The sequence below is a fragment of the Callorhinus ursinus genome, unplaced genomic scaffold (genome assembly GCF_003265705.2).
Source record: "Callorhinus ursinus isolate GAN/ISIS: 27379988/994484 unplaced genomic scaffold, GSC_fseal_2.0 scaffold4, whole genome shotgun sequence".
Lineage (NCBI taxonomy): Eukaryota > Metazoa > Chordata > Mammalia > Carnivora > Otariidae > Callorhinus > Callorhinus ursinus.
In genome coordinates this window covers 5148232-5159504 of record NW_027397066.1, presented here as the reverse complement: position 1 = coordinate 5159504, position 11273 = coordinate 5148232, and the positions used below count along the sequence as shown (strand labels likewise).

The 11273-nt window shown below is 52.3% G+C and overlaps 1 protein-coding gene across 5 annotated transcripts in view; it reads right to left on the bottom strand.

Annotated features, from left to right (window-relative positions):
- Positions 1-930: 930 nt before the first annotated feature.
- The window catches only part of CRMP1 (collapsin response mediator protein 1), a 70389-nt gene continuing 60046 nt past the window's right edge, over positions 931-11273 (bottom strand). For 3 of the 5 annotated variants that reach the window (XR_012377841.1, XR_012377842.1, XR_012377844.1), the window contains 6 exons: positions 10296-10437; positions 9232-9402; positions 4990-5169; positions 3935-4100; positions 2499-2753; positions 931-1178 (listed from right to left, as the gene is read on the bottom strand). Coding sequence is in view for 1 of the 5 variants with exons in the window: in XM_025887331.2 (XP_025743116.1) it covers positions 1087-1178; positions 3935-4100; positions 4990-5169; positions 9232-9402; positions 10296-10437 (751 nt within the window). In the remaining 4 variants the exon portion in view is untranslated. Of the gene's footprint in view, positions 1179-2498; positions 2754-3934; positions 4101-4989; positions 5170-5717; positions 5874-9231; positions 9403-10295; positions 10438-11273 lie in introns of those variants that run through there. The other 2 variants (XM_025887331.2, XR_012377843.1) reach the window with 2 other exon arrangements.

Here is an 11273-nt window from a genome sequence, read left to right as displayed (position 1 = left end):
TGTGAAGCAACCACCACGCTCCAATCATCACAAGGAGGAGGGCTGAGCATTTGCACCTAACCGAGCTGTCACCCTTAAATGAAAACACTCTAGTCAGGCCAAAAGGCTGTTTCTTTTCTTTATTTTTTCACAAGCTTTGAATTCAGAAATAAGAGCCACAATAAGTCAGTTGTTAAGTAAAAATGGGGGGTGATTACAAAGGAAAACTTTGTACAAAACTTTAAAAATCTGACTGCCCCGTCAAACACCTCAAAGGGACCAGGACCGGGGCAACAGGGAGCAGCTGTTGCCCCACCATTGTCAGCCCTGATGGGGGTGGGGAGCCCCCTTTCTGAGTGTGAACCTGGTTAGGCCTGAAGTCGGAGCTGGCTGGAAGGACACACACAGACCAGAAGACGGCATGGCGAGTCACAAGTGCCACGGAGACCAGAGTTTCTGACACAGGACGTGGATGATGTTTCTCTGCAAACACCGGAAGGCTCCCCTGCCTCTCTGAGAATTCACAGAAGGTTCTCAAGGAGGGGTGGGGTGGGGAGGAGTGGGGCAGGCTTCTTTCTAGCATGGACTTGGGGTGGGGGCAATGAGTAAACATCCTCGCGCTAAGAGTTTTGGAATTGCCCCTGAGGGCTTGAGGTCTCGGCATTGTGTCTACATTGGTCCTCGGCGATGTTCCGTCAGATGCACTCACAGACTTGCACACATAATTTAGTAACATGCATCAACTATCCTAGAGCAGCTACAAGGGTGCGAAAGGAACCACCCAGAGATTCATGGAGCCCGTGGAGTCAGAAGTGGGAGGGACAGTACAAGACGACGCTAGAACCTGTCTTCACTAAGGAGGGAAATGGAGACCCATGCTCTGAGGTGGAGTCGGCATGAACACACGACTGTGGGGCAAGGAGTTTCCAAGCAAACACACCACACTAGTACCACTTCTTCCTAAACAAAAGAGGAAAGAACATCATTCAATTTTTTCCCCCCATCAGTACCAAATAAAACTGCGGGTTTCCCAAACCCCGACAGGGAAAGGAATGGACATTATTCCTAGAACGCTTCACGCTAGCTCATCCGTCCACTCGTCCGCCTTCAGCCGAGACTGGTGATGTTGGAGCGGCCACCAGGGGGCGCCACGATGCGGTGGCCGGTGCGCCGGGGATTGTTGTCATCTATCTGGGCACCTGGAAGAGATGGGGCCAATCACTGCCGACAGGTTACACCTGCTGCTCCTGGGGGTCGGGACGCTGAGCCCTTGTCCTAACATGCCCTCCAGCCTCCCCCTTTGGGGCTCAGTCCAGGCTCACCTCTGGGAGGGCTCCCCAACATGCACGGGGTTCACTGCTCTCTCCTCTGTGCCCCCCTCTGGCCCTGGCATCACCCTCTTGCAGCCCTGGCTGCCCTGCACTATGTCTTGCCTGGCTTCCTGTTCTTGAGCCACGAGGGCAAGCACGTACTGAGTGCCTACTGTGTGCAGGCACAGCCTTGGTGCTTTAACATATGTGCTTGAGTTTAGGGTGCACAGCAATACTATGAAGGGGGGTTACCCCAAATGTACAGATGAGGAATGAAGGCTCAGGTCATGCACTTTGGGGGGCAAAGCTGGAGGGCAGGCAAGCCAGAATTCCAGCCCCAACTGGTTTGTCTCCAGAGCTCCATCTCCTATAGGAGTCAGAACAACGCACAGCAGTTCCCGATGCTCCGAAGGTGTTTTATGGACGGTATGCATGGGAGTGCACGTGTGTGTGTGTGTGTGTGTGTGTGTGTGTGTGTGTGTGTGTGTGTGAGAGAGAGAACTACTCAGAGCTGGATTTACCCACCTCGTTTGCAATGGCCAGATCTGCATGGGGGAGAGGCATCATTTTTTTGTTTCCAATCTGCAAAACCAACCATTTGTTATACGTTCTCTGGCAGTTAAAGATTTAAAGTTCCAGCCTCAAGCCCAGCGCCTGGTGCTCACTAGATACGTATTCAGTGAGTAAGTAGAGACTGATGGATAAACCAAAAGGAGAGATGGTGTGAGAGGGCCCTGGGGTCCAGTCCAGAGACAGGTTGCAGTACAGATCATGTCTGGAATGTGGGTGATTTGGAATCAGACCCACCTTCCCTCGGCTTTCACTTCCTTTCCATAGAGTGAGAGGAGCGGAGATGAAAGGCCTTCCATCTCTGAAAGCCACTACCCATGTAGTGTGGAGAGCTGCCTGATTTTCTGAGTTCTCTTGGTAGACACTGTGTCTTCCTGGGAAACCAGGAACTGCCTCAAGTCCCAGAACCAGAAATCAGGCCTAGTGTTTAATACCTGTTTCCCTCATAATCCTCTCCACCTTGCTGGTCATGTGTTTGCTACTCTGAAAGTACCTGTCGGGCAAAAGGACCCTAGTGCAGTCAATCATTTTGCATCTCTATAAAGTGACATCAAGCTGGTATTTAAAAGGCGTCCGTGAAGTCATTCCTGATTCAGAAAGTGCCTACGGTGCTGGTAACAAATGAAGTCATTTGCTAACCTGCCGTGAGGCGGGCTGGGGCAGGGCGGTGGGTCTGAGAGACGGTGAGCAGACCTGGGGCGTGGGGTGGTGGTGGAGCCCTTCCAGCAGACTTTTCATTTCATTGTTCTTCTAGTTCTAAAAGGGAGGGGTTCTCTCCCTGTATTTAATAATAATGGTGAGTTGCACGACTTGAGAGAGGTCCGGTCTGCAAACTCCATGTAGCTTCACCCAGGTGGCTTGTCCTGGCTCTGTGTCCAATCCCTGTTGTGTTGACTGAGCATCAGATGAGATACATGAGTGGTGTTTTGGGTCCATTGGTGGAAAAAATACTAGTTCTCTTTAAAGACTGGAATCACACTCAGTATGTGAGAAACCCTTGCATGAAGGCTCATGGGAAGTAAGATGAGCTGGACTGGGGGAACCCCACGACCACAACTTATGTCCCCCAGTGCATAATCGCTGAGACAGACACTCCCCGGATGGAGGGCAGGTTGTCACCCCCACAATTTAAGTGAATAGTCCTCTCTCTCTCTGCCCCTCCATTCTCATTTGCTAAACATAGCTTCTCAGTTTAAATGGCTTTCACTCCTGTTAGATCGGAGTCGGCAAAGGAGGGACCACTGACAAAGCTTGGCCACCACCTGTCTTTGTATAGTCCATGGGCTAAGAATAGTTTTTTACATTTTTTTTACACTTTTCAATGGTTGCATTTAAAATGGCTACTTAATATAATACCCTAAATTTCGCCTCTTGGCTCACAAAACCTAGACCATTTACTATCTGGTCCTTTAAGACAACATTTGTGGGGGTGCCTGGGCGGCTCAGTCGTTAAGCGTCTGCCTTCGGCTCAGGTCATGACCCCGGGGTCCTGGGATCGAGCCCCGCATCTGGCTCCCTGCTCGGCGGGAAGCCTGCTTCTCCCTCTCCCACGCCCCCTGCTTGTGTTCCCTCTCTCGCTGTGTCTCTGTCAAATAAATAAAATCTTAAAAAAAAAAAAAAAAAAAGACAACATTTGCTGACCCCCGGAGCAGACTGGGGACTGCCCAGCTGTGTCTCATCCATCACCATATTCCTAGCACCTAGCCCCGTGTATAACACACGCTAAAGCCTCAAATACGCTGGGGGACAAAATTCCAATCCCAGTATGTGCATCTCTGCCCTCATGTGGTGAGCTCACGAAACTGCAGCATCCCTGGGGTCTGGGGGACCACGTTCAGCTTCACGGGGAAGGCGCGCTTAAGGATGAGCTCAGGGCCAATTTTTGCGCAGACTTCATAAGCAGGGTCAGGTGTCTCTGTGGAGCCCCTGCGGAGCCGCTCTTCTTTCTGACCTCCCCCCACCCGCTCTGCCACTCCCAGGAAGAAAGGAGATGGGGCTCCCCACTGCTCCTTGCTTTCTCATCTAGTGCCCAAGGGGGCCTCTCGGAAGTGCTGTGGGCGTGGGGGGCCTCTTACCTGATAAACTGAAGTTGGACTGGTGGAGGTTTCTGATGGGCGGGGGCTGGTGTTTGGAAGGCGAGGACTTGGCAGAGGGAGCAGGAGTCGCATATTTGGGTGTGGCTGGCACCTCGTACACGGGACCGTCGTACATGCCCCTGGGAACACCCTGCAATCCTGAAACCTAAATGGGGGGGGAGGGAACGGATGGGCAAGATGCACCTGCACCTTCCCATTCAGGCAGGCCAGAGCCCTGCCGCTGGGTAGTGACCCGAGGTGACCGCAGGGACACGCGTGCGCGCAAACACACACACCCGTGTGGGTACGCATGTGCATACATACCCCACATGCATGCGTACATTTACTCCCCATACACACATGCACACACATGCACACACACGCACACACACGCACACACACACACACACACGCACGCACACAGCTCCATACAGGAGGACCCCAAACCCATTTTCAAGAGGAAAACACTTTCCCTGACACACCCACCATCCCCCTCAAGGACCACTCAATCATCTATGGTCTTGCAGAAGGTGGGCCCAAGACAAGGATTTGGGGGAGCTAGTTTATATGGGAGGTGATTCCAGAAAGGAGAAGGGCGAGAAGAAGGGAGAAAACCCGGTGCACGGTGGGGTGACGGGGCCAGCTCTGAGGGCAGCCGGCTCAGGGAAACTGGGAAGCGAACATCTGCACAGACCCTCTGGGGGGCAGGACATGGACCATGGTCTCCATCCCCACGGGTTGAGCGTTGCCCCAGGGGAGCCCTACATCCGTGACTACAGGTCTGGCCACCTTTCTCTTGTCCTCTTCACAATACCTGCTTCCCGCACCTCAGTTCCAGTTGGGGGACCCCTGAGATGATGTGGGATGCGTACCCCAAAGCAGCTCTGGTCAGTGTTACTCCCGCCACCCCTCCCATTCCACACGTGCACACCCCTTTACAGCCCACAAAATCCCAGGGCCTCAACTCCGGCCCCAAGACGCAGGCAGGGCAGTGTCACGGCCCCTGCAGCCGTGACTCATCCACGCCGCATGCCCTGGACCCCGGCCCCACTCACCTTGCTCCTGATCCTAACGCGCTGGTAGAGGTACTCAGGGAAAGGCTTCCGGGGGATGAAGCGGCCCACGCCCTTGTTGACGTTAATGTTGCCATCCTCAAAGACAATCTTGCCCTGGCTGATGACCACCAGCGGGGAGCCGTGGCACTCCATGCCCTCGAAGATGTTGTATTCCACAGCCTGCGTGGCAAGAAGCACAGCAGGGCCCTTACCGCGCAGGGTATAACCCTCCCGACGTCTTCCTGCGGGCACTTCCCGCGCTTGCCCTCTGGAAACGTCTTCTCCGGGGCCTCATCATATTCCCGTCTATGTGCCTTCCTTAGCAGAACCAACCCTCGCTCGCTCTTGGGCACTTAGGCTGAGGGTGGTTTTATAGAATCCAGCTAACGTCCGAGGCATCGTGAACGGGAACGGGGACACCCTGTTGTCTGGCAATGTGCCTGCTCCAGCTACAACGGGCATTTTTGTGTCTTTTTAAAAAATATCTTCTTTAGGGGCGCCTGGGTGGGTCAGTAATTAAGCGTCTGCTTCGGCTCAGGTCATGATCCCAGGGTCCTGGGATCGAGCCCCGCATCGGGCTCTCTGCTCAGCGGGAAGCCTGCTTCTCCCTCTCCCACTCCCCCTGCTTGTGTTCCCTCTCTCGCTATGTCTCTGTCAAATATCTTCTTTAGGGTAGTTTTCTATAATTAAATTACTGGGTAAAGAGATAATGAGCTTTTTTAGGGTACTTGTTACATGCTGCCAAGTTGCTTTCCGAGGGATCAGACCACCCGACACCACGTCGGCGGCAGGACAGAGACACTTCCTTGGTTTCGCGTCCATGAACTCCCATCCAGCACTGAGTAAGGTCATTTTTATATTTTCGATTTCTTTCTTTTGTTTTGCTGATTTGAAAGACAAAATATGTTCTTAAAAATACACATTCCTTTCATAACCCCTAAAGGGAATGTAACTACCACTAGCCAACTGTTTTTTTATTATTTAAAAAGTAGGTCATCTAGATGGTAAAAGAAAAATCAAAAAGCCCAAATGATATTTCACTTTAAAAAGCAGGTCTCTCTGCCACCTCGGACTGAGACATCTGCCTTAAAGAGATTCTTCGGAGACCCCAGATATTTTCGGAGCATGAACAATGGTCTCGACATTGCAAGAGTTCCGTACAGATGGCTTTCACCCGAATTTTTCTCCTGACCTCAGAGATTGTTCTATATCGGCACAGGTCCCTATTAAAAATGTTAACACCCTTTAAACCTCTGTACCATATTCCCTCACCGGAGGAACTGATTTATCCAGTTCCCAGAGATGGACAACCGGATCGTTTAAACCCATACTGAACCACACGTCTGTGTGTCCACACTGGCCTGTGTGAACATCTTTCTAGATGTGGAGTTGGGGCCAAAGAGTAAATGGATCTTTAACTTTGATAGGTTCGTGCTCCCTCACCTGCCTCCTGCCGTCCGACCCCACCTGCGTCCCATTAACCACCAGGGTCTCGGTCGCTGCTCGGGTGAGAAATAGCATCGTACTCTCTCTCTCCCTCTCCCCCACTGCCCCTCCCCCTTTCTCTCTCTCTCTCTCTCAAATAAATAAAATCTTAAAAAAAAAAAAAAAAAAGACTTGGATAAGCAGGGCTTGCCCCTTAGCATTCCAGAAATGTTGGACTATTCTCACGTTTAGCATCTAGGACCTCTGCTTTTCTAGCCAAAGAACAATTCCATTCGGTTTTCTGATGGGATTACTTCCAACTTATAGATGAAATTAGCAAGAATTGCTATGTTCACTCTAATAAATCGTTTCAGCATAAAAGAACTTGTGTTTATAAAAGTCTTTAGTTTTTATTGTTATTAGAAATAGGATTTTGATTTCCATTCTATTTTTTGAAGTGCTTTTGAATTACTTCATAGAAAAGCTATCGATTCTTTCTATTGGTTTTTAATCAGCCAATGGGTTCTCTTATCACTTCCAGTAGATTTTGGGAGCCACACTCTCTCTGCGGCTGCCTCCCAGGACCAGGCAGATGGTCTGCTCTCTGGTGTCACGGTTGCTAATCTAATGCTTCTTGAGTCACCCTGAAGGGACCTGCTGTGTGCTGACTTACATCCTGCTGAAGCCCAAATGCGGAGCATGAGTGACACCCAAAAGGCAGCGAGGAAACAAGCCACATTGCTACCAGTCGAGACTGGCCAACCTCCCAGCTCACTCGGCCCCGCCCGGCCCACTATTCCTCGTGCTGGAAGGACATGATGTGCGCCATCGTGACCCTCCTAATCGGGGAGCTCTTACGAAGCTCAGGCTTACCCCCTACAGATGCCACACTTGATGTCTTGCCACTACATGGGGTTTTAAAAGTTGTTTCATTTCCTAAAGGTAATATGTGAATGATGTAATTAATTCAAACAGTACAAAGGACCACAGTTACAACAAAATAAGCTGGGCCACCTTGGGTGGCTCAGTCAGTGAAGCGCCTGCCTTTGGCTCAGGTCATGATCTCGGGGTCCTGGGATCAAGCCCCGCATTGGGCTCCCTGCTCAGCGGGGAGCCTGTTTCTTTCTCCCTTTGCCCCTCCCCCGCTCTTGTGTGCTCCCTCTCTCTCTCCCTCTCTCTCAAATAAATAAAATCTTAAAAAAAAAAAAAAGGGAATGAAGTACTAACACACACCAGAGTGTGGACGAGCCTCAAAACCATGAAGCCAAGGGAAATAAGGCAGACACGAAAGGCCACACATTGTGGGATTCCTTTTCTGTGATACGTCCAGAATTGGCAAATCCAGAGGGAAAGAAATCAGATCCCCGGTCGACAGGGACTGGGAGAGGGGAGGACGGGGAGTGACTGCTAATGAGTCTGGGGTTTCTTTCTGGGGGGATGTACAACCTTCTGATCATACAAACCACCACAGTGTACACCTGTGGGCAGGCACCCGTGCGGTGACCTAAAGCAGGCGGGTGGCGGGGTGGCAAACACCCTCTCACCTGCCAGACCCTCTCAAACGTTCTCCTGATGGGACACCTTCCTGACACAGTGAGGGGACACGCGCTCTCCTGCATGACCAGACCCCTCTCTGCGCACACGCATCGCTGCATTCACAGGGATTCCAGGGGGATCGTGTGCCTGTGAGGTGGTGGTAAGCGTGGGGAACGGGGTACACCTTTCTCCGGGGAAGAGACCTCAGGCTCGTTTCCTCCTGATCCTGTACCTGGGGTTGGGGGCTGATGGAAGGCAGTGTGTCACTAGGGAGCACTGGCTAAGCATGACAGCCGGCTGGCGAGCTGGACAAGACTTCTACAGCCCCATGCCATCTCCTGTGGCCAAGCAGGGACCTGGGGGCCAAGCTCATGAACTGCTACAAATGGTTCTTATCACTTTCTTATGAGACTTCCTTGTGCCTGGGGTCCTGTCCTCATGCATGTGGCCTCGCCTCTCCCAGCAGGTAACCCTTGAGAAGCTGGGAAGCTATGCCCATGTGACAATGAGGACCCCATCACAGGGCAAAGCAGTGTGCACACACCCTGCCTTCCTCCTGTGTCCTGTAACAGACTTAGTGGGCCAGGGTCCAGGATGTGGCCTCCCGTCTCATGAGTGTGGACATTAATCTGGACACAAGATCATTGCTGGCCTTGCAGAGTGGACTTGAAGCAAGCAGTGAGGGAGGGGAAGATGGCTTGTCTCTCTACGTCCTAGGTTTGCTGGTGGAGTGAAGAAACTAAGGGCACATAGGATACAAAGCACAGAAATAACCCACAGCCATAGGCTTGGGGCCTGGAGCTTGGGAAAGCGTGCAGCCCTGTGGTGTGCTCAAACACAGAGGGCTCTAGACCCAACCCTTTCTTTTGCCGAGTGTTAGCAGTGACCCCAACGTGAAGTAGGAGGTTTCTGAGATAGGAGATAAAACCCATTCTAGCTTGATAATGAGATTGGAGAAAGAATCTTGGACCTAAAACTTCTCTGAGCCCCCGAATGCATGCATCTAGGGCAGGGGCCACCGAGAGAGAGAGAGAGAGAGAGAGAAAGAGAGAGAGAGAGAGAACGCATCCAGTAGCACATCAGCAGCTTAGCTGAGCCAGCTCAAAGCCAGGCTCTCCAACTGGCAGAGAAATGTGAAGGACTGAGTCATGCCAGATATCAGATCACATCCTGGCTGGAAACTCCATAAATCATTTTCAATCAGAGGCTTCTAAAGTGGTTGCCGACCAAGGAAGAACTGCTTACCCAAATCAGGAGCATCTCAGGTAAGCCAGGACTTACCGACTTGTGACTCTTGGCTGTTATGGTCTTCACCTTGTCGGGGTCCCAGATGACCACATCGGCATCCGAGCCCACGGCAATCCGCCCTTTCCTGGGGTACAGGTTAAAGATCTTGGCTGCATTGGTGCTGGTGATAGCAACAAACTGGTTCTCATCCATTTTGCCCGTAGCCTAAAGGCAAGATCGTCTGATGAGAAGAGTGCCCCCCATCACAGGGCCAGGGGAAGGGCAGACAGGCACAAATCTAGACCTGCCAACAGGAGTCCTCAAGAGGAGTCTGGAATTTTCTCCTTCCCCACTGAAAACAGGCCATCCTAAAAGAGCACAAGGGCCTGGCCCCATCGGAGCGGAAATGTAACTGACCGCTCAGAGGTGTGTTGACATGTGCTCAACAACCTCTGTGGCATCTTGTCAGGCCCACTGGGCCCAAGTTTAATAGAAAATAAAAATCTCTGGCTCAAGTCAGGGATCAGAGTGATGTGGGGCCTCCTAATGCAACAAGCACCCTCTGTACCCACCGTCAACCCCGGACACATGGTTTACAAAGTCATCCTTACAGGGACTGAGATGCAGTCAGAACAAAACTAAAGAAAACATTTTGCATCCTTAAAGAATGCTGGGCAGCTGTCAGGTTTGCGACTGCAGAGGACCCCACAGGACTTGTGCTGCTCTGTTATGAGTCACACCTTTCCTCAAGTGCTCTCCTGGTGCATTCTGCTCCTGCCTCAAAGCAAGGAAGGGAGGAGCTTTAAGAATCAGCAGTTCAGGGGTGCCTCGGGGGCTCAGTCGGTTGAGCATCTGACTCTTGGCTTCAGCTCAGGTCATGATCTCATGGGTCGTGGGATGGGGCCCCACATCAGGCTCCACGCTCAGCAGGGAGTCTGCTTGAAGATTCTCTCCCTCTGCCCCTCCCCCCACTCACTCTGGCACCCTCTCTCTGTCTCTCTCAAATAAATAAATCTTAAAAAAAAAGAACCAGCAGTGCACTATGTGCTAGCTTTTGCTGGGCCAGGCAGGGTGCTTCTAGAATGTTCCTGGGGATAGAGAAACAGGGAGCGCCTTACCACTGCCTTGTCCCAGACAACAGTCATCCGCTCCTCAATCCCGTTGACGCCCTCAGGGATCAGAGTGAAGTTGTCCTTGCCCACTGCCTTCTGGGCAGTGCTGTAGGGACAGTGGCCGCTGCCCGTGACCTGCAGGTCCCCACTGCAAGGACGAAAACAAGGTGGGAGGCCGACCTGAGCTCAGGTTGAACTTCAGGCACCCAGTGCAGGCTGTGAGATGAAAAGCCCAAGAGATTCGGGGGAGAGGATTTGGGGCACATCGTGGGCATCGGTGAGTGACATCGGAAGGCCCCTGTTGGGAAGGCTCTGTCCGTGTGGGCTCCAGGCTCTCCAGCTAAGGCTCCCCAGGTGGGCCTCCTCTTCCTCACCGGGAAGAGTAGACATCCGCCCAAAAGAGGTGCCAGGCAAGGTTCATTGAGGGGGTGAGGCCAGATCAGGCTTGGCCGTGGGGCACATTGTGGGGACTTGTGATCCATGCTGAGAGAAGAGGATCCTGCGGGTCTCCAGGCACAGGAGTGGCTTGGTCTTACTTGGGGTTTAAAATCTGGGTGCTGGTTGGAAATAGACGTGTCATGGGCATGGAAGGGACAGCACAGAAACAGGCCTGTCAGAGGCAAGCCAGGATGGCCGCAGCAAAGGGGGCGAGAAGTGGTCAGATCCCGGGGCCTTTGGCCTGTGTCCTGCCATCTTCAGAGATGGGCAAGACTGTGGGAACAGCAGCTCTGTGGGAGTGACGGGCAGTCTGTTTGGACTTGGAGCTGCCCACCTGACATCGGGCTGCAGATGATGAACAAGCCTGTGGATATGCAAGTCAAGGGTTTCTTCATCATTTGGGAGAGATTTCCATGGTAGGTACACAACTACCAGCCCCTTGGGGCTCCTCCTGACCAGCAGCCCGGACTTCAGCCCTATCCAGCAAACTCGTACTCATCCTCTAGCTCCAGGCCCGATGTTGCCTCCCCCATGAAGCCTTCCGCA